We start from the raw sequence: 23,747 nt of genomic DNA, 5'->3' as shown, positions 1-23,747 counted from the left end.
TTGCATCACTTTCAGAACCAAACTCCGCTTTTGGGGCCCTGCGAAATGTGGGCATCTTAAACCTGCATGCTCTGAGGAAGTTTGACTTTTTCTATTGTGCACAAGCCGTACATCACCACAGTGAGCACGGAGCTTGTCCTTTGTAGGGGCAATGTGTGTCCCCGCCCAGGGTGGCACCCAGACTGTGGCCTGTGGGCCGAAAAGGAAACTGGGCAAAGGAGAGCATGAAAAAGCAGCAAAGGTCAGGGAGACAAAAAATGTACTAACTTAACCCACAACTGTGACTGAGAGGGTAATAAACGGGAAGGTCATCCGTAGTTGAGAAACCAACAGAACAAAAAGATCTTGTGCGGTTTCTCCTGAAGGGTGTTTACGCATTTATCGAACCTCACACACTCCATCAATCCATATTTAATATCTACAAGGTTCAGAACTGCAATTGGCGCTTCACCATAAGCCAACCACTTTGAAATACAAATCGCTGGCGGATTAACGTGCAATACGTTGTGCATCCAACTTTTCTCTTTCCGTGCGTTATACGGTGATCACAAGACCTGTTGCAACGGAAAATGTGCATCCCCATAACCCGTGCATCTGTCCATTCTGGACCCATTATTCGGCAATACTCACACGCCCCCTTTTCCCCCCAAAAAGGTGTTGCATGAGCCTTGCTTGGTTTTTTGGCATAAAAGGCCGCAGATTTTATTCTCCACAGGTCATAAAACACACTGCACACATTAGTGGAGATACTTTGTAAGATGCGGCGACTGCTCCGTGTCCGAAAACCTGCTTCCCCCTTGCTTTCCAAAAGTCCTCATAGGCCCAACTCTCCCAGCCCTTTTGCCTGAGCCTCGCCTGCCCCTGCAGGTCATCTTGGGCGGGGAGAGCGCCGTTTCTTTGGGGGAAGCTGAGCCCTTGTTGTTCCCCCCCAGACGCCCCCGCCGTGTTAGGCTCCCAAGGGGCGCTGGGACTGGAAAGGGCGAAGACCCTTCCCGCTTGCACCTGGCTCTTCCGGAGTCTGTCTCTTGTGTTTGGTTGCCCAAACACCGCCACACCGCCTGTCGTCCTGCGACGTCGACGATCAGGCCTCTTGTTCGTTCTTGTTTGTCGGGTGGGTGGGTGGAAAAACAATGTCCTCGATGGCAAGCGGGTCCCACTGCCAGGGGTGAATGAGTTCTGCAGTGGGGACCCGCCTGCTTTAAAAGGGGTTAACTCCTCCCCTTTTCATTGTCCCGCTTCGCGGGCTTTTCCGTTCCTTTGCCGCGCTCCTTTTTTCGCGGGCTTCTTTTGCTTTTTTGCCGCGCTCGCCTCCCCCCCTTCTGTGGAGAGGGGAAGGGCGCTTTTGGAGGAGGACACCGCTCGGGTTATCGGGGTGCCTCCTCCATTTTGGGTTTCCTCGTCGACACCTGCATAACCCGTGCATCTGTCCATTCTGGACCCATTATTCGGCAATACTCACACCCCCCCCTTTTCCCCCCCAAAAAGGTGTTGCATGAGCATGCATGTACCATTCGTCCCCTGAAGAAATCCCTGTACTTTACGGAAAGTTTTTAACGGGATGAAACATGTTGGGCAGTTGTTTTAAATTGCCATATTGGTTGACATGCTCGAATAGATTTAAGTGTGTAAAGGCATATACAAAAACTGATCGTATTCCTTGCTTTGCTATTGGTTATGCAAGTCCTTGTCACTGGTAGTGATGTTTTTATAATTGTGTGTATCATTTTAGACGAGAATTATTTAATTAAAGATTTATACTTTTGTATTGAGTTTAGTAGTGTACTTCTGTTGGTAGACACACTAACTTAACCCACAACATGTACGGAAATGAAAACATAGGTGGCTGTGATATTTGGGATGAATTTGTGTTTTTTACAGTGTAATCAAGAGAGGATGGGAGCTTCCTTTATCGGCCGACAGAACTTTCATGGAGGCCATTGCTGGTGTTATTGTAAGTTGTCGTTGATGTGTGATGGCGTTGAGAGGTCGAAGTGGGCGGGAGTGGTGCTCCTATACTTTTTATTTTAGTTTCAGTGTTCCTATACTTTTATTTTTAAAACGAAACCGTTCTGGAATGGTGTAGGAAGAAGTTAAAGCTTGCACTTCAGTGCACTGCACTGAACATTGACTTAAAAAGCAGGCGTGTTTGTTTGGGGGTTTGGTTTGTGTGTGGGAGGGGGCGCAGCGATGGGGTGTGGAGAGAGAGGGGCAGGCCAGCAGGGAACATGGTTCCACTACTTCTTTTCGTACACTTATAATCGTATTGGATCCCAGACCTGCTCATGGCCGGAGGGGTGTCTGTGAAAGCCGAGCTTGCAGATGGTGTGGTCAGTGCCAGGAATCGGCACTGCGCAGTATGTGTGCTGGGGGAGACGAAAGGGAATTTGACAAAATAGGTCCTAAATTTCCCTTTAGTTAAATGGGCAAAGGCAATATTCTGGATTTGGGTCTGGATGGAGATTGTAAAATACTGGGTAGACGTCCACGGCTCCGGGGTGAGCTTCTTGGATCTCTTATCATATTCTTGAAGCAAACCACAAAGACGGCTCCACATGATGGTGGAATAAAAAAAAATAATTGTGGGTGGTGCGCAGGTATTTTTTGTGTCCCTTACTCTTGATAGAATTTGTTTTAATTTGCATCTCAACTGCATTCCACCAATGAGCCTCAAACGGGCAAAAGGGCTTTATAAAGTGACACGATAGAGTGGGACAAAAGTATAACATTTGCGCAACTTGATTTGTGCATTGGTTCCAGGGTGTAATACAGAGAGGGAAATGGTGTAGGTTCGTTTCATGTCCTCTGCACCTTCCGTTGTTTTCACATTTTCTGTAACACTGTTACGTTGACTATTGGAATAAGCTACCCCTTGAATTGTAATAATCTTAGCGCGTATTCGCGTTCATCGTACTGACAGATACCAAACAGGGCAAACGTATGTTGCAGATGGAATGATTTTATGTCAAAATCTTGATTTCTAAAATGCATATTGTTGACATCTCAACCAGCTTTTATTCATTACCTACATGTTCTTACTTTGCATTCGTTTGTGAACCTACTGAAAACATACATAGATTTTATGTTTACTTTGAAAAGCAACTTATGGTTTTCAAGCTTCTGGGAGCTCGTTGTGCTCCTATTCGTAATTTCACAGTGGCAACCTAGTACTTTTGCACTAAGGTGTAGCCATGTCCCCGCCTTCAAACATTTGGCCAGGGGATTGCAAAAGTGCAATGCAAAAGGCGATGTACATTGGTGTACACCCATGTATGACGCCTTTTGCTCTGCACTTTTCCACTCTGCAGTGTGTAAACGTTGCCTGGCATGCCGGCATGTCGGGCAGCGTTTACTTGTAATTGTGAACGCTGCTTACCAATGCAAGCATGACAAGCAGCATTTACAATGGACTACTATAGGGTCTGACTGCTTTATGCTGGTACATAAAGCCGACTGGCTTCATAGGGAATCTCATCATTTGCGCCGGCCTGAAAATCCGTGCCGGCACAAATGCTGAAGCCATTTGTATGCCGGAGAGGAAGGAAGGTGGTGAAAATGTAAGTTGCGTTCCGCCCCTCTTCTCCCGCCATACAAATGATGGAAAATTGGGCGCAACGTTGATGGAAGGTGTTAAAGCCTTAATCAAGGCTTTTTACTCTTCATTAAAGTTACGCACCTACAGAATATGAGCTCCTGGGAGTTTCTTCTATTTCTTGGGGCATACTTCCCAAATCCCCTGCACCGTCATTGAACAAATATCCCTCTACCTTTACAGGGTGGGGCAAACGCCACACACAGCTTACTCTCGGTCACAGGTTATACACCTTGTTTAAAAACTTTACATTTGAACACCAAAACTTGAAAATATAACCTGTATGGTATTTAAAAAAAAAAAAAAAAAACTAGCCTTTTTTTTTTTTTACTTTACGTTAGGGTTACTGAACGTTCTAACATTTTTTCAATTTCATGTGTGGTTGTTTTGGGTTTGTTATTGTTATGCATGAATTGAATTTTTCTTTGCTGTCCTCCTGACTCCCCAATGCCATGTTTTCTTTCTTATCTGCTTGCACGTATTCCCGAGATGTAAGTTAAAAAAACGTATTCCAAAAGATCGAATTACAAAATCAGAGCCCACTTGCCCGTATTTTGAAATTTGATCTTTTGGAATTTCACCCCTTTGTCCCCCGCACTGCCTTTAATGTATGCGGGGTACACCCCTGCAGCCCATAATACTGAACTGGGGTAGCGTGGGACAACCCTGCTCCCCTGTTTGGTAATATGGGCAAAAGATCTAATCTACGATGCCGAATGCAGACTAAACGTGCATTCAGCATTTTATATTCAATCTTTTAGTTCATTACCTTCCCAAGTCTGATCACTGCTGTCTTTTCAAACATTGTACCAGGGGACCCCAAACTACCCCAAGTTGCCTTCCTGCAAACACTATCTGCCCAGTTTCTTTGACCAATATGTACTTGTACTTCTTTTTCAACATTTTATATTATTGAAACATTCACCTGTTATCACTTCTGTAGCCACGCTTGTAAAGTCAAATGTCCATTCGCCATTGCCACAAACTGCCAACGCAACACGTACCCATCACGGGAATCGGATTTTGTTTTCCGCAGCGCGTGTTGTTCTCAGTGTTAACAGCTACAACTTCGAATTTCGATTCCTTTGAGCTGAATGAACACTAACATTGGCGGTATACACTGCAATAACTTTTCGAACATTGCAACATCTTCCGTTCCTTGCTTGAGATGTAGAATTTCCTTGAACTGATTTCGAATGTTACTTGCGGGTTTGGTTACCGAGAGCATATAACCCTGGGAGTCAGTTGTTGTCTTTTATTAATTGTTTCTCCTGATGAAGGCGTTGCTCCAATTGCTGTCAAACGTCGAAACCAGTTGAGAAGAACATCTGGGGATGGGACTAGCCATTTTCTGTTGAATGTACCCACCCCATGGAACTGAGCACATTTTCGAGAATTATTGTGGTGATCCATATTCAATGTGGATGAAATGACAAAGATTATGTGTAGTTAATTAATGAAGTGCCACTACGCCACTACATATATATTGTACTAATAGTTTGGTTGAATTTTTATCAAATTGTGGTTGAATGAGGCTGATTGATGTGAGTTGCAAATGATGGTTTGACTGTTGAGGAATGATGGTTGTGTAAGGTTTTTTTATAATCTGGTGTATTATGCTCTCCTGCAATATTTATGTAATTTAATGTGTGCATTAATTGATGATTAATTCATTGTGGAAAATGATGTATCTTAGTAAATACATTTTGATACCTTGAAAAATTAAAAAACAACCTCTGGACAATATTTCAGGATAGCTTGGTACATTAATACCCCGGTCCAGGGTGTGGGGTTTTCCTGCGCCTTTCAGTGTGCATCCCTTCTGTAGCCACCTGGCCAATTCTCATAATTTTAATTCAGTTGCTTCTTTTTAAAAGTTCTAAAAACTGTTTCATCCTTTTTTTAATACTCTTACTTGCAAACGTTTGTGTTTTCAAACTTACTGTCAACCTTAAATCTTTCAAAGAAAATTAGCACCAGCTACCACTAAATGTTCTCTTTGATGTTCTTCATATGATTTTGCCCTTATCCACCTGACCCATCTTCCCCCTTAAATTTTAAAGTGGCGTGTTTTCTCTTTTAATTTTTTTTTCAAACAAATTCTACATTTTGGGTAAAAGGATTTGGTGCTCTTATTTTTAGACTCCAGGTTATTTGTGACACAATATTTTGACTGTTCTGCCAGACAGTGATTGAAGTTCTTAAACTGCGTCACATCCCAAGTTTCAATACCTTGACACTGTGACATTTATGACATGCTCCTTGTTCTCACTGAGTCTAAAAGGTAAAGGTTCAGCAGAAGAAATGGATGTACCCGCAGCTTCAATTTGCGCCTTGATTCTTGTGTGATATATTTTAGCACAGGGCTGCTGTGGTAATGTGGTGTGGAAGTTTGTGTGGAGTACACCTAACAGAGGATTTTAATTTTATAGCATTGGCTGTTTTTGACTGTCCCAAAGATCTTACCCTCATTGAGAAATCTTTTCTCCTGCAGTGGATCCTGCCAGTTATATTCCTGGTGAAAGCGGTCTGCGATGCAACAGACTCTGTACACACATACCAGTGGAATAACCGCACTACTGGGGAGGTGGTCACCTGTGACAAATGTCCGCCCGGGACCTATGTGGCATCTCATTGTACCCAAGAGGCAAGAACTGTGTGTCGGCCTTGCCCGAATCGGCACTACACCCAGTTCTGGAACTATGTGGAGCGGTGCCGCTACTGCAACGTCTTCTGCAACGAGCGGGAAGTTGAGGCACGCCCATGCAGCGCTACTCACAACCGCCAGTGCCAATGCCAGCCTGGCTACTACCTCGACTTTGAGTTCTGTATTGAGCACTCTTCATGCCCCCCAGGGACCGGGGTGCAGACTTTGGGTAGGTGGCAGTATGGTGAGGGACCACTCAAACTGGGTAAAGCTAAAGGAGTGGGCTGGGTGAGGGGTGCCGGCGTATCATGGTGGCAGCCAATTCACTGCCACCCGTGTCTATGTGAGCTTGCTGTTATAACTGGTATCTATTTAGTTCAGACTTTTTTTCTTTTTAATTAATGAAGCTCGTTTCTGGAGGTGTCAAATCATGATAGACTAAAGATTGGCTCTTAGTGAGCGCTGGACAGCTGCCATCACTGATGGGGCGTAAGTGGTACTATTATGGTGCACAGGTATTTACGGAGTGTGAATCGGGTACACATGGGCTCTGAATGGGGCATTCATTCATTTATATTAACTGAATGCATCTGATGAATATGCAACTTTACTATGCCAAAAGGAGATAGCAGTTGAGAAGGTCTACGAAAAAGGAATTTTTGAATGCCTGTAGTTGAATACTACAACCTTTGCGAATAGAGCTTAAGACATTCCTCTCAAGGAACAGCTTCTCCCTAATACCTAGGTCCACATACCTACCACACCCCACCTAACCTTAGACTGGGAGATATGTTCCCGTCCTCCCTGTTTCCTTCCCTGGCTCCTTGATATCTTGCTGCCAAATTGTCCACCCTCTCCTGTTGTTCGGTCTGGCTCCCTTGTATTGATCGCTTGCCGTGTATGTCCCCCTATGACTTATTAAGTTCTCTGTTGCTTCCTGAAGCTAAGTCTGTGCTCAGTAAATTCCCTAACAAAAATAACTGTCAGTGCAGATGTTACTTTTTACTTTTGAGGTTGCTGTTTTAATAGCATGTTTTTGTGTGCAACTTCCAATTGTTTTACAGCTACGGCCTGATTACAACTTTGACGGTGTGAACTCCCTTCATGTTTGGCTTGCCAAACTAACAAAGGGCCTGATTACGAGTTTGGCAGTATTATCAGAGGTAATTCTGCATCAGGGCTGTAATGCCAAGCTAAACAAGGGAACTAATTTCATAGAATGGCCAAGTATTTTGTTTACACTTGGAAGTGAAGTGCTGAGGCAAGAGGAGAAAATAATTGAGGGCATAAGGGGGAGTAATTGACCAATGCAAAAAAAGACAAGGGAGAGGACTAATTGACTTGAATCACTTGATTTTTGTGATTATGCATTCCCGGGCTTTGTTTATATAAGGTGTGTGTGTGTGTGTGGGGGGGGGGGTAGGTGTGTATATATATATATATATATATATATTAGTTACATGGCACGTGAAAGTATGCTATTTTTGCTAATTGGTCAAATTTCGTGTATGGTTCATAAAAGACTCTCAAACTTCTATGAATCCACGCAATGCTTTATTATCTTAAACCTTATCAGTCTGTAATAAGCGCAATAAAATTATAGCCGAATAGGCAAAACTTCCCCAGGCCGGGTAAATAACAAGTAATACATCCTACAAGGAGGTGTGAGTGCAAGTGTAGGAGGATTGGGGTGAGAGAAAATAGACACTCGCTGACCCCGATGTACATCTCCTACCAAAGTTATTAGACAAGCCCCACACTGAATTATAACCCTGCAACATGCCCTTCCCAGAGAGACACTTTTCCTTTGCTGGTAAGTTAAAAATGCTTTAAACAGTCTTGATAGCCCAGCCTAACATTGAACTTCCAGTATTTGAGGTCCTTCTTCTTCGCAACAGTCCACATCCTGTAAACCCACTTCTTCTTTGTAGAGGATATAATGAGGTCTGCAGGTATCAGCCCCTTGACACAGCAATAGGCGATGTTACCTAAGCCAGATCAATCCAAATTTGCAAAATTAAAAGGATCAGTACAATTGTGGTAAATGATGTCACCAGAGCCCAACTTCGATGGAAGTGAGCCTATCTGTGATGACACGCGATTGCACTGTGATGGCACAGAAGCCCACTGTTCAGCACATAACTCCCTGACATTGCATAGATACATATTGTGATGGCCACTACTGTGAGCGAACCCTACTGTGATAGTACATAGCTCCACTATCATGGTACAGTGCTCCTTTGGGAATGTCATCAAGCCCCAATGGGACGGCACAGAGCTCCACTTTGATGGTACAGAGCCCCACTGCTTTCACACATAGTGTTCAGTGTTTTGCGATAGTAAATTATAAAGTGGTAATTTACTTCCCCAAAATACTTTGTGGTGTTAAAAAGGGATACATATCTGTAGAGCTGGAGGGATAAGGATATGGTGGTGGTAGGTGGAGGTCCTGGGTGGACATTAGGGAACATCCCTTTAAAAAATAATTTTCCCATGAGGTAATTTTGTCATTTCGGACCAGTAAATTACACCTTTGTCATCTAATTCAGCGAAATCTAAGTCCTCTTTTTGTTTTCTTTACCCTTGGAGGGAGGGGGGGAAAGGCTTTCACCCCCGCTCTGGGGGTGAGGGGATGGCCTTTAACGGCTCACAGCCCTCGCTCCGGCCTACCTGGGCTCAGGCTGGCGGGCAGCTAAAGGCCATGTCTGCCACCCAAGCAGGGTTGAAAGGCATATTGTATACCCCGGCACATATTTCACTCCATGTATTCTCCTTCGATAGCTTTGGGGAGTTGATTTTTCGGATGTATACATTTTGGCCGTGGCATAGTTGTTGGTTGCCGAATTGACCATGGTCAATTCGGCTGCAAAGCCAATTTTGCCGTTGCCAAAACCACCAGATTTTTCTGGCTTCTGCCCTTTGACTTCCTCCACTGAGGAGGCAACTTTGCCCTTGTTAGACGTTTGCAAAGCAGGATGTTGTAGCTTGGGTTATGGGTACATTATGTCATGGATGAGAAGGTGAGCAGAATATTGTGATGTCATATTGGAGTGTTGGTGTGAGACTGGGTCAATGTGTTCCAAGTGTGGCAGTTGGAACTGAAAGCTGGCTGGATTAGATGTGCCAGTGTCCTGTAAGAACCTACATACCATCTTACCTGAGATCTCTGACTTGGTATATTACAAGAACCCCATTACTTCACTGGTGTCGCGGTGGTCTTAGCTGCTGAGGAGGGGGAGGCAGGCAGACAGGACACTGCCCTCCAGGACTTGCATCCATCCAGGAAGGTGCCAGTCATGCTCCGTACCAGGAAGTATTGATCCTGGGTGGAGCAGGTGGAACAGTTCTGAGTTGCCAGCTAGGGTCGAGGCCCATGCAGGGCGGCCAATCGGGTGCGCTGTCTGGGCCCCATATCCCCATATCCACAGATACACCAGAGACACTGACCCTCATGTCACAGAGCTTTTATTTGCTTTGTATTGCCCGGGATGTGAGCAAAAGAGGGGCTCTGTGTCCGTGGATATGGGGAACTGTCCTATTTGTACGGTGGGTGAACCTTGGAGTGAGGAGTTTTGTGGAAGGTGTTGGAGATTTATCGACATCGACCATTTGAAAGAAATGTATCCTGATCTTTGGGGTTTGTACCTGCAGCTGAGGCTGCACTGTTTTGGGAGCCCAGGAGACTCAAAGCTGAAGCCACTGCAAACATAAATACAATGTTGTAAATGCTGCAGTTTTCTTTCTAAATCGGGAGAGTTTAAGGGCAGTGTGTCGTTTATATATTTTATTGTACATGATTGCAGCTTCAATTGTCAGTGCTGCTGGAACAAATTTTACATTTGTTAGGCACTTATTTTGAATGAATTTTAAGACTTTGAATGTTTTATTAGTAATTAGCCCTGTTTACAAACACGAAGGATTTGGAAACCGGAATTTTAATAATATTTAGAACTTTGAATGAATTTAGAGCGTGTTTTATAAGTGTATGGTATGTATTTATAAATGTACGTAAAAGTTCTATGAACTAAAAATGTATAAATATCACTCAAGTTGGCTTTGCTCTGTCCCAGAACGTCAGCTATTTCATGCGCCTGTCAAAACATTTTCATGCTTCAATGACCCTCCACGTGCCCCAGGCTCTCTCTAACTTGTGCACAGACGCTTAAGATAAACACTGAAAAGATATACACACAGATACAGGCGCATATACACCCATTCACTCACCCATACAGCTTCTGTCAGTCACACAAGCATGCAGAACATTCTCACTGCATTCACAGGCACACTGGCACCAATGTACACCATTCCAACTGCATTCCTATGGATGCACTTAGACATGCCCTCACATAGATTTCTGATTCCTGACGTGTGTAGCATGGGAGATGCGAGTGACCCCCCAACCCCCTGCTGCTCAGTCCAGTCTGCATGGTGACATCTGTAAATGCCCTCACAATGCTGCATGCTGAGTGGGCATTTACTGATTTCAGGTGTGCCTTGCGCACTCAGTCCCGATCCTGTCTACGCCTCTGCTACTTCTCCTTGTCGTAATCCTTACGTCCTGCCGGCCCTCCCCAAGGATGTATTGTGCTTGGGCAGGGTTGGGTTATTGGGCAACATATCACGGTGGAAGTGCTTGGAGGAGGCCATCTCTATAGTAGAGTGATAGGGGAGTATCCCACTTGCAGCAGTTATGCAGACGGTAATTTTTCAATTAAGCTTGAAAAAGCCTGAGTTGGTATTCACCTCCTAGCGAAAGAAGACGACAGCGCGGTGTAGGAGTAAGGGTCTGGCAGGAATGTGTTAAATGCGTAGCTGCCAGCTGTCCCATTTCCATGCGAGTCTCTTCGAGACGTTACTGGTTTTTGCTACACATTTGATTGCTTAAACTTGGAGGTCCACCCTTAGAGTGGGAAAAGCTAAACTACAAGTTCCAGCATGCAGTGTTGGGGGGGAAAAACAGTACTGTCTAGAAGAGACCCACATGGAACTGGGAAAGTTGGTATTTATGTAAATGTAGGCTTTCAAAGTGAATCATAAACAATGAATTTTAGAGACTTCACATCTCCCTAGTTACCGCCTCTGCCCAACAGCAATCTTTGTTTTCCTTTCAAATTTTCAGAAACCAATTACTCTCCCCCCCCCCCCCACACCTCCTTCCAGTGTTCACGCTATGCTGTTTGCTATCCACATACACGATATTTCATAAAATGTAGCCCTCCTCGAAATGGTTCATAAGCTTCTGTTACACAACCCTTCCTTTATGCAATTGTTTGTGGTGCTTAACACGTATCGGATCATACGGGGTAAGGCTTGGATAGGGGTGGCGTGACTCTGCAATTGTACGTACTTTGTACCCAAAATTCCTTTGTGGAAACGTCATGTGAAGTGGCGCCAGTAGCGCGTGGAGGCTCCACTGGAGTATTTGGAGGGATCTCCCTGGTGACGGTGTACGAAAAGGCTGACGGTCAAGTCTGGCACTCCATGGGACGGGGGCCGGGCAGATCCATTTATGGGCAGCGAGGAAGAGTTCACGCTCTCCCATCCTTGGCCCAGGTCCAGCAGCGAGTCGTGTTGTAAACACTGCAGGAAGGCTTCCCCAGGGGAAGGGCGAGCAGGCGCAGTGAAAGAGGAGTAAGGAGGGGGAAATGGGACGCAGAGAAAAGGGTGAACGACGTAGAAAGCGACAAGGGAGAATCTAAAGTAGAAGGTGAAAGAGACAAGGCAAGAACGGCGAAGGAGAAGTAAACGTGCCCAAGCGAGAAGTGGAATGAGAAAGAGCTCTTCAAAGAGGAGGACAATTGTGTAGCGGGAGGATGAGGTGGGGGATAAAATGAGCTTCACATAGAGTTGAAAAGAAACATGGGCCGATGTAAAGGGATGCAGAAGGGGAGTATAGCAAGGCAGTGAGGGTAGATGGAGAGAGAGGAGATGCAATGTAAAAAGCTGAAAGATTGAAATGAGGGGAATTTGCAAATGGGGCATGCTTTGCCTTCATGCACAAAATACACTTGCGTCATGTGCCCTGTGTACTCGTGTCCACAGTCTGTGCACACGTCACTATTTCGATTATGTGCTCAATGTAGGAGGGTACAAATAGTGCAACCTTTACATACTGTGTAATATGTGCTTAGGGCAACCACTGTCTGTAAAAGCTTCATTATTTACAACTACTTAGTGGCGGCGAGAACTGTTTCTAAGAAGTGGACTGAGTACTACTGGAACGTAGACGGTGTGTGCAAACGCCGCACTAGGTGCACTGTAGTAGGCACCCAGAGCTTGCAAGCACTGCGCCATTAGGGACATCTGCGCAGTGTAGCCGTTCACCGGAAGCGCGGCACTATTAGGATCATGTGACTGTAAACACTTGACTAAATGGGTCGTGAGCCTTCGGTGGACATACATGGACACAGCCAATGCACAGTCACTCTCACTAGTCCATTGAATCTTGCCTTTGACTTCTATCTCTTTTCTATCCCCCGCCCCCATCTCTGTTCAAAAAGGCAAACATGTCCACAGCCGTAAAGGGGCCTACACATCCCACGCAGGGCGTAAATGGTCCTTTTAAACTGTATTATTTTATAGAGACTGGGCTGTTGAATTAAGGGCTTAAAGGGACCACCATGTCTGGCAGGGGTTTTATACACCTGGGGCGAGTGAGGGCATGTCCAGGAGGTTTTGGATGCCCCCAGTTAGTTCATAGCTCGGAGTTCGTGCACACCCGTTGCATGTCTGTGAGGGGCTGTGTGCTGGGTTCTTGTTTAGTGCCTGATAATCTGTGCACCCTCAAGGTGACGTGAAAAGATGGTACTGTGCACATTCGGATTCAGCATTAATCTGATGTTTACGCTTCCTTCATTGCAGGCACAGTTCATGCGAACACACAGTGCCAGAAGTGTCCCCCGGGCACCTTCTCCAATATCAGCTCCAGCACTGCGCCGTGTCGACCACATCGTAACTGTCAGGAGGAAGGCCTTGAGGTCAACGTAGAAGGCACCCAGCACCAGGACACCCTGTGCACCACCTGTCGCTGGCTCGACACCAACAGCACCCATGAAGGTGAGTACCTGGCATGTTGGCTGTGATGCATACAGACACAACTGGATATAGGCCATGACGGAATACAAACAGACTGTGATGGCAAATAAGCTCTGAGGCTTCACCAGTCTTCCCATTCCTTGCTCCACACTCTCTTCCTGGCATCCCAGGCTTTGCTGAATTAATTCATTCATGTTTGCGACTACCCCTTCTTTCGGGTGGCAGGCCCTTGTGTTGGCTAGCCATTCTATGGCTAATATGTGCTACTCTTATACCTGACCTCACCCCTCCCCCGATTTATCTCACAGCGTGGCCTTGAATTCTCGCAGGAATACGTCTGACATTTCTGGACCACTTGTAGGCCTGTTATATGGCCATATTCCCCTGAAAGGCTGATGTCAACCCATTTTCCACTGCTTCACTCCTCAACCAACAGAATCAAAATCCACACCTTCGTCCCCTGAAAGACAAAAGGGCCCCTGCCACACCGATTTCTCTTTTAACAAGGTCTTCAATACAGAATCTCCAAACCAAAGAAGACCTTTCTATCGAAAGGACTAGTTAATTAAAATGCTAAATGACCTAGGGAATCGCTCTTGTCGTCACAAAAAAAAAAAAAACACAAATGGCCTAGCTATTAAAAAAAAAAACAATTTCACACTGAACAAAAATTACTTGCCACCCAAGTCCATTGTGTACTCTTACTCCTCTACACTTGCCTACTCTGCACATACTTACCTCTTCTATCATATGTTTGGCAAAATGGCAGCAATGCAGCAAACCATCGGGATCACCTGTCGTCTAATTCCCCCCCCCCCCTTTACATCTTCACTCTCAACCACGGCTGTGTGATTGTGGTTGTGGCTGTGGTCCGCCCCTAGCTTCACAAGAAAGCTGCTGCCACTGCCTTGTCAAAAAAACCACAACATCCCTGGCTTGAAGCGACTAAAAACTTCAATTTCCAGTAACCTCCCGCCATATTATTGGGAAAAGATGTATATGTGCAACTCCAAAATGTTTCAGTGCCACCACAAGCCTAGACTGGAATTGACCTAGCGAGCGATGCATAACCTTTGCTCATTCCCTCGTGCATCGGAGAGGCCAGGAGATGGCTGTCGGCGATGTCGGAACTCATATCCCTTAGTGGCTTTCAACACCTTGACCACTCCGTTTTACTAGCACATCGGATTTCTTCCATGAAGGCCCAGCCCTACCTTGGTGTCGGACCTTTTTGGAAGCAAGGGTAGATTGTATTTCCACTCTTCAGTCACCAACGTGCCCACGGGATAGAATTGGCACCCCACTTTTTAAACGTTTATGTAAGACCCTTACAGTGGGAATTCATTCCAATGTGATCATCGTTTATAACTGCTGACTGCCCTCAAATCTTGCAGACAATCGGCTGTAAGCAGAACTAATGTCCCCATGAAGGTACCCCCTGTCTCTTAGGCATTGAGTGATTGAGGTGCCACAATGGTCTTAAATCAACCCCACCCATGGGGTCATCGTTTTTGGACCATTCACTAAAAATTGCTTTATACCAAGGCGACTGAGAATCCGCTCCGCTCCCACTAGTGAAATGCACACACACCTAACCAGTACCAGCTTTTTTCTCTGCCCATTGGTGACCGCTTCTTAAACTGCCCACCATTGCCAGCGTTTACTTGTGTCGGCTTCTCACTTCCCACCAGTGAAAGCCCCTCACTCTCGAGTGCTAGCTCGTTATACTGTCTCCAGCTACAGCTCCTCACACTGTACCAGTTCTTGACACTGTAGGACAACCTTCTAAATTACTCATCGCTGTACCATTCCTTCAGACTGGCCTCCAGCATAAGCTTCTCGCACTACCTATCCGTTCACCCCAAAATTGGCATTTCAGACCCCATGCCCATCTAATAAGAGACTGCCTGTGATGGGAGCAAATGTGATGGCAGTTTTATGGAAAATGGTGGGAGTGAGTTTGCATAACAATTTAGAGGTAGGCAGAGCAATGGAGACCACAGGTATATTTGTTAGGGGAGGATGGAGAGCAGACCCATAGGCAGTTGAGTATTGAGCATGCACCTGCGGGAGACAACAGAGCATAATGAGCAATACACATTTCCAAGTTTTTTAGCTGTCAATCCTCTAAATTATCCAACTCCATTGACCTCCCTGCTTGAAGTCAAACTTTTCTTCTGGGCCAAATAGCCCAGTTCCACTTCTAGCCCCACCTCCCATCCAACGGACCACAGCCACAGATGGTTTTGTGATGAAATCTGTAGCCTTGTGATTAAAACGTGCCTTTCTTCCTTCTTTCCCCCCGCTAGTGAGTGCTGATTGTGAGCAGGCTGTCTTTGAGTATATGGCTTCACTTCTCTCCCGAAAGCAGTTGAAGAAACTTCTGCGACAGGTGGAGGACACCAGCGTGGAGAGGATTCCATCCCATCGGCACCTGGACAAGAAGGCCCAACAGAAATTGGGTGCCTTATTTGCCCTGCTCAGGGACTTGAATCCCCACCAGAACTTTGTCAACAAACTCTTGCACAATCTCAGTAAGGCACAGCTGAACCGCATTGAGAACGCCATCCGCAAAAAGTTTTTCAAGTCCAACCAATAGAGAACAGAGGTGACCGGAAAGACGATGCCACAACGTGGTGTCAAAACTGCCTATTGCTAGTCGGGCATGGACCGTGTTTGTACTCAAAGAGTAGATCACATCTGCTCAACGGCAGCTAGGTGAAGGTGACAAATCGGTGAATGTTGTTGAAATGTATGAGGAGTTGTCTGCTACTTTATACTGTTTCCTTCAGTTTTATTTGTTGTCTTAGGTGATGTCATCAATATAACTTATACATATTTGTTTGTACCATTATGTGTGAATTTTGCACTTTGCACAACCAGCTGTTGCCTGACATTTCAATTTGTCCAGCGGCCATCCTCCTAACCTTCTCAAACACATTATTGGGTCAGTAAACCTTTTGCAGTGTTATCGTTCCACTTTATGCCCAGCTCCAGTGACCCACAGCACCCTCTCTATCTTGTCCCTCAGCTCTTTTGGGACCCATTTTACCCAACTGCGGGGCTAGCTTGGGTACAGAGAGGAGGGCAGGCTCCCTGTGTTTCCAGGCAACCTGCGTTCAAAGTTATTTGGTTTGGGTCCAAATGTTAATGACGACCTCCTGCATGCAAGGTTCGCCATGGTTTTCTACATGTGTGCATTATGACATGTAAGGTCCTGTTAACATCCTACAAGAATGATGCCCAGGGTTGCTTCTTCATGCTCCTTGTGACCTGCAAGCCTGGTTCCTGAGGCTGGCTCCTCACCACCACACAAGTGCGATATCAAATGGGGCGCATGTCACTTTCATGATGTAAATAAACATATTTCAACAGCTAACGCTTGTATCTTCATTGTGGAATCTTTAAAATGTGTGTGGTGTGGACTCCATGACCACTGAAGATCCACTAACTGGTTCCTCACCCACACCGTGGCAAAGAAGCTAGACCAAAAAATGTGTTTATGCATCAGTTGCAAAATCTGCCTGCTCCACTCAAGGCGTTGAGGCAATATTTCTGGGGTTCCATGTTCTTTTGCAGACAGTAATTACTTTGTGGTACTTTACCATGAAATAATTACTTCAAATGTTTTGTTTTCAATTGGGGGGGGTCTTCTTCGTTACTACTCCAAGCCCCCCACCATCTTTTTACTCTTTACCCCACAATTCCCTAAAAAATTAGATGAAAATTAAAAGTATTTACTTTGTGTTAAAGTACCACAAAGTAATTACTGTTGGCAAAAGGACGCAATACCTCTCAGGGTTTCAGTGTCTCTTTGGGTTCCAATGTAACTCCTTAAGAACCAGAAGGATTACAGTCAGGTCACCTAGAAGCCACATGCCTTTGTCACACACAGACCAGAAAGTACACTGATGCCTAGAAGGAATTGTTCTAACGTTTTCAATAGACAGGACTGCGATCATTTACATTACTTTACAGTGGGGTAGTGGCAGGGAACTCGCTGCTTCGCTGTAACAGAATGTGGAGGAAGACAAAGTCAGAGTGTGACTGGGCATGGCTACTTGTTGCACCTGATGCTCTCGAGTTCCCAAAGCTGCCTGGTGAGGCAGACCCCCTTTGTAGCAACTGTGTTGCAATGCCCGTCTATCTAGCTAAGTAAAATATTCTTCTGCGAGGTGGGATGGGGAGCCTAACACAGCTGCACTTAGGACTTAGAGGGCAAAGCCCTGCCTTAGATCTCTCTCTCTCTCTCTCTCTCTCTCTCTCTCCTACAAGCTCACGAGACCCACTGGAGCCTTTCTGAGTACAGACCCCTGGCGGGCCTGTTTTAGATAACTGACTTGACTGCCTGATTACTCCTTCCCTCCAGAGAAGGGGCCAGTCTGTTATCTTGAAACAGTCGTCGGATTTAGACAGGAGAAATCAGATTGGTGATGCAGTTGAACACATCACTCAGACCCCACTGTGACCTCAACAATCTGTGTATGTACTTGGGGCCACACGACGTAGCAGGCAGACAAACAAGAAGGAATGTGGCTAAACTGCCCTTGACCAATGTTAGCTGCATGTGATATACACGATGACGCCTTCTTCATAAAACCAAGACCAGAAGGTAAGTAGTTTACATGTAGGTTTATTCTCTTAGATATCATGTAGAGAAAGCACTGGGACATCCATCCAGCCCAGCACATTAAGTCCAACTGACACCAGTGGAACCCAGCACTCCAAACAACCCTCAACACTCCACAAGGATGTCAATGACATCACCACACCAACACTCCACATGGAATGTCATTGACATCACCACACCATCATAACGCACACATAGCCATAATCCAGCCCAGCACAGATTATGACATATGCTCTGGAAAGGTGCCCATGATTGAGCAGCTAATGGCACAGTCCAGAGGTAGCCATGCCAATAGACCAAAAGTGTAGCGTAATGGAACATCTATTACTGGGCTTCTACCATCTAATTCCTGCATTTAACTTTAATTGGCAGGGATACCTGACGCAGACCCAGAGGAGGCACCCGCCAAAACCCCACAGCAGCGAGAAAGAGGCACCTACAGTCGTGCTCATTTATTTGATTTATATTTTCATTTATAGAACACGCTAACCGCTGAGGCATCAAGGTGCTTTTACATTGACCCGTTACTTTCAAGATAGTACAAACCTTATGTTACAAACAGAATCTGAGTGAATGCGGCATCCAGATTCTCAGTTTCGCAGTCCCGTTAGGGTGTGAGAGAGGAAATTGGCAGTTGATATTAGTTGAACATCCATGTTTTTAAAGCTCTCCGGAATGTCCAATATGAATGTTCTGCTTGAAGGGTAGGTGGGAGAAGGTTCCAGTGTTTGGCCGCAATGGCCGGGAAGCTAGAGGCTCCAGCTTTGGCCCGTTCAAATTTGGGCTGGGTGACGCGGTGGCATCATGCCATATCCTCCTTTGATGCAGGACCCTGAGTGATGGGTCCCCGCATGTGATATTCTTCCCCCCTGGCTACAAATAAACTGGGAATTGATTAAGGAGAGTAAGCCATAGTATTCAAGAAAATATTCTTCATCTATTTCAATTCCTAACTTTTCCATCCAAATATGTGTTAATAAGATAAATCGAGAAACATTATTGGGACTAGGAGGATGTAGCTCGGAACAGGGAGTACTTGTACAGTGCGCCAAAAACAAAGGGGCAAGGTTGCCATCAAAATAAACCTTAGCATTTACAACGTGATAATCGGGCTACAGCAGGAACCAACAGGCTCTACAAGTGCCGAAGATCACATGATTTGGTTTTCTGGTTAATAACAAAACCGTGAACTCCAAACCAGGATACTTTAGGGGTTTAAAATGTAATGGTTTGTTCTCATGTTCAAAGCCCCTATTGTTGATTTGCATTCATTTAATATTTCATTGTTTGGATCTTTCCAGCCGACAAAGATCTTTAACTTTTTTCCAGAACAGTTTTGCTTTCCTCATGATGTAATTCTAGATGTTGAACTAGACACCAGTCAAATCTATTGAATGGTAACCTGGTACTGGTTATTATTGGTTTAAATTAATGTATTAGTTCACAACGTCAGACGACATTGAAATTAAACATGCATCACACATTCAAACTACAACTACTTAAAATCATGAATTATGTACATTAACGTTGCACAGCAGATGCCCGTTGCTACAGTGAGCTGTATCTCCTGTTTATCAGTTGTCCTAACTCTGTCTTTATATCTAGTTCCTCAAAACATAAGTGACAGTACTTAAAACACGTGCAATCTGCGCTTGCTGTTCAGATGGCCTGCAATGTTCTAATGTCTCTTTTAAATGCAATTTACTTGCATCTGACTACGCTGAATTGCCGTATTGCATGCCTCGGAGCTGCCGTTTTATCAGAATAAGTTAGGAGATATGTCTAGAATAGATGGAAAAACAGACCAGTATGGGGATAGCTAAAACATGTTCTCTCGCTCTTGCATTCAAAACATTCGTACTCGCCTGTGATATATAGTTTCCCATCCTTCGTATTGTCAAAACTGTCCCATAAACATATCTACTTACCTGTAACTGTATTTGGGTTCCATCTTTCCTCAATCTCTTGAATCCTGGATTTTGGATGACATGTCTTGTTTTGATTTACATGTACAAGCTGCTCATTTGTTTTACCTGCATCTTTTAACAAGATTTTGTAAACAACCAGAGCTAATTTATTAATGATTTTAAATGGCCCATTTCAGGCTATCATGACTTTTGCCTGATCTGTTCTTGGCAAAATTGAATCGAAAACAATTGGTCCCCGATCTGGTACTCTTTTACAGATGTGTTCTTATTATAAAATGTCAGCTGCCTTCCCCATGTTTTTTGTGCACATGCAAAAGCATGGTAGAAATGTTTCCTCCAACTATCCACACACTCCTGAATAACGGACGTGCTGATCAGGGTTTGTTAATTTGTTTTATATAATGTCATGGGAATACCATTGTCCTTCCAGTCAAGTCATGTGAACTTAAATAAGTAGTTTTGGAATGTGTTGCTCTGATTGCCATGAGGACAAGTGGAAGTCACAAATCCTAAAGAGGTCCTGCTTCAACCACACATGTCTTCAATATGCTGACAATGGTTTGATTTGTTACCTCGACACCCCTACTAGATGATGGTTTGTAAGAAATGTGTAAATTTCACTTTGCTCCTAAGATTTCCCACAATTGTCATCACTGCACTGGTGAAATGGCTGTCTATCGGATTCAGTCCTTTGTGGTAAACCAAATCTAGAGAAAATGTGAATTACCATCAATGTTGCAGCTGTTTCTGAGGAACAATTTGGAGCTGGTATGCATTCAACCAACCTGGCCATCATGCATACTACTGTTAGCATACATTTATTTCCACAGGCAGATATTTGCACAGAGCCTATAAAGTCGACCTGGAGGTCAGACCATGACAATTGTAATCCTCTTTCAAGCAAAGGTGCCCTATGTCGGGGAATTAGGTTGGAATTGGGCACATACCAAGCATCCTCTGGTATTAAAGGAGATGTCTTGTGACATGTGTGTCCAATATGCAAAATCTCAATCATCCTTCGTGCCCCCATGTCCTGAGGTAATAGCATTGTGTGCATGATGCACCATCAATCCTTTGAAAGATATGCAAACTACCCACTGAGTAAATCCTGATATGGGCTTCCATATTAAAAACCCATCTTGTAAATGATATAATCTTTGTTATCATTAGTACTTGTAGTTCTCCCATCCCAGTACAATCTTCTTCTGAAATTGGATTCTTCTCAGGATCTTCAACATAATCCTAGAATATCCCGAATATTGGATCCACTCTTTGGGTTGTTATTAAGTCTTCGGCTTGAGTATCACAACTCCATCGAGCCACTGTGAGTTCATATTTCTTTTTAGTTTGTGACCGTGTAACAACTGATATCTGACTTTCCTCTAATAGATGGTTATTTGCCATGCATTCTCCTTTTAGCACTTATTCTTTTGCAAGTTATCTGCTAAATCATTTTCTTGTTTGTCGATACCTGGTACTTTTGAATGTCCCCTAATTTTCCTCAAATATATCATCCTGCCATTCTCAGTGGCCAACCGATCAATTGTTTTAATCGGTTTTAAGTTGTAGAGGTTTCTTGTTGTACGTCAGCATTCCCCTGGTCTTACATTTTGAAGGAAATTCTATGCAGCTGTTGCTGGCATGGTCCGTATCTGTAATTATTACCCATTCTTTTATCTAATTCTTTGGTGCTGTGTCTATGGCCTTGTAGATTGCAACCAATTAAGCCCCTTGACTAGTTCTAGGACCAATTGTATATCCAGCAGATCAAATCTGATTACCCACCCAGACCTTTCCGATTCCCACGACTAATTATTTTTCTGAAACTTCCTGAATATTAATTTGTATGAAATGCACAGCCATCTACATAAACGACGGGCATGTTTTTGTAAATGACTTCATCAAATATTTTTCAGATGATCTCAGACATACTTCAATGTTATCACATTGTAATTCTTGAGAATGCCCTATTTGTGCACAATCGTGCAATTCCGCCATTCCTTGAGCGATTGGACTTGTTTTATTCTGCCCATAATTAACCTCTACTGAAAAACTGTGCATTGATAAAATCCAAGATGTATTCTTAGAACTGGACAGAATTCCAGATTGCACCTTCTTCCTTTGAAGATATTATAAAGGTTGGGGTGAAGTCTCAATTATTACCCTTTCACCTTGAATGATTGGGCAAAGTGTTGTAGCGCCCATATGGTCATCAACAATGTACATTCACATGCATGTAAGTTCAAATGCATAAAAAAAGTATTGATACAAGACTGCAGTCATCCATGTCTTAGGAAAAACAGCTTGCATGAAGAATTCCTGTTCCATAACTGGGCAAGCAAGGCATGGGGCATGTGCCATGCATTTCTTCAATTGAGGGACTGCCTCATGTTGCTCACTTCCCCATTGCCAAGGAATGCTCTTTTTCAATAGTTTGATGAGAGGTTCTGTAATTTCGACATACTCTGGTATACATTTCCTGACGTAATTGGTCATACCCAACAGGCCCCTCAATTCCTTCAGGTTAGTAGGAGCCCTTAACTTCTGTAAAGCTTCAGTCTTTTTTTTTTTTTGAGGACCAAGACCTTCTTCATGACCTAGGAAATTCACCCTCTTCCTGCACCACTGTGCCTTCTGCAACAAAATCTTCACTTCGGCATTCTTTATTTGGTTCAGCACATGTTATATTTCCTGAAAACATTTGTTTAGTCCTTTACTCTTTAATAAGATATAGTCAACATAAATCTGATTTCCTTCTCACTGATATTAATATATCCAGGTTCTTGTCCAACAATGCTGTCTGGATTAAAACAAGAAGGCAAACATATGCTGAATAGTGGTGTCTAACTGCACTGTCCAATATCCAGCAATCAAGTCCAGAGTGGTAAATACATTGGAAGCTTAGACCTATGCCAACCCTTGGTCAGTATATGGTAGCAGCCATTTTGAAAGTGGAACTCTCGTCCAATTCTCGCAGATCTGCACACAATCTCCACTGACCATTCGGTTTGTGCACTCCTAGAAATGGGGTGTTGAAAGTAGAGGCCACGCAATTCCTTTAGATTAAAGTGTATTTATACATTTCAGGTAATGGCTCAAGGCATGCAAGTGGAAGTCGATATTGCTGAACATAAACTGGCTCAACTTTGTAATGCTTGGGTAATGTAGTCATATGCTGATTTGTAGAGCCACAGTCATATGCTTTTCAAAAGAAAACCTCTTTAGACAACATAAATATCTGTCTTAGTTGCTCTTTTTCCTTGTCATTAGAAGATGCATCCGCCAATTGAACCTGTTCTTCTACCAGTTTCCCAAATTCTGGACAATCTTCTAATGGAGATATTTCTGTGTTCTCTTCTAATTGAGTAGCAGTAACATTTTGTACTCGGCATGCATTTTCATTATTATCTTGTCCCTATCTAATTGGAAAAGTAAATACTTTCCATGAGGGTGACACATTAGCGCCTCAGTTTCATTTGTATATACTGAAGTAACAGAAAGTATTCCTTCTGGTATTGTGTGAATCGCTTCAAGTCTTTCTCCTTCTTCATTGGTACACACTTCAGGTAAATTCACAATTATTGAATTGTTCAGTTCTGCAGTATAATAGTCCTCGCTGATGGCCATTCCAATAGGAAGTTCCTTTTTCAATATGAATACTTTGACAACCTAAATTGTCCACAAAAATTCTGATTGATTCATTCGCGATCTACACCAATGGTGTCTATTCAAAGTTAACCCTTGTTATTGGATATTGTCATTCATCCTCATGAATGCACCAGATCTTTCACATTCCTGCGCCTTTCTTTGCTTTAAGGTCAATGTGAATTGTTTTGTAAATGCTGGAAGAGATACCTGCTTCATAAACTGTAACTCAGTTGCATACGGGTGAATTTGAACATGATTAAATCCTTTGTC

The 23,747-nt window shown here is 44.0% G+C and overlaps 1 protein-coding gene across 1 annotated transcript in view; it reads left to right on the top strand.

Moving 5' to 3' along the window:
• TNFRSF6B (TNF receptor superfamily member 6b) overlaps nt 1-16,650 on the top strand; it is a 51,632-nt gene extending 34,982 nt beyond the window's left edge. The window contains exons 3-5 of the mRNA XM_069650888.1: nt 6,084-6,465; nt 13,098-13,292; nt 15,581-16,650. Of these exons, the coding sequence (XP_069506989.1) occupies nt 6,084-6,465; nt 13,098-13,292; nt 15,581-15,870 (867 nt within the window). The 3' untranslated portion in view covers nt 15,871-16,650. The remainder of the gene's footprint in view (nt 1-6,083; nt 6,466-13,097; nt 13,293-15,580) is intronic.
• The last annotated feature ends 7,097 nt before the right edge of the window (nt 16,651-23,747 follow it).

The sequence above is a fragment of the Ambystoma mexicanum genome, chromosome 3p, assembly GCF_040938575.1.
Source record: "Ambystoma mexicanum isolate Mex_15411 chromosome 3p, UKY_AmexF1_1, whole genome shotgun sequence".
Classification (NCBI taxonomy): domain Eukaryota; kingdom Metazoa; phylum Chordata; class Amphibia; order Caudata; family Ambystomatidae; genus Ambystoma; species Ambystoma mexicanum.
The sequence above is the reverse complement of the archived record's forward strand: the minus strand, read 5'-3'. Positions and strand labels throughout refer to the sequence as shown.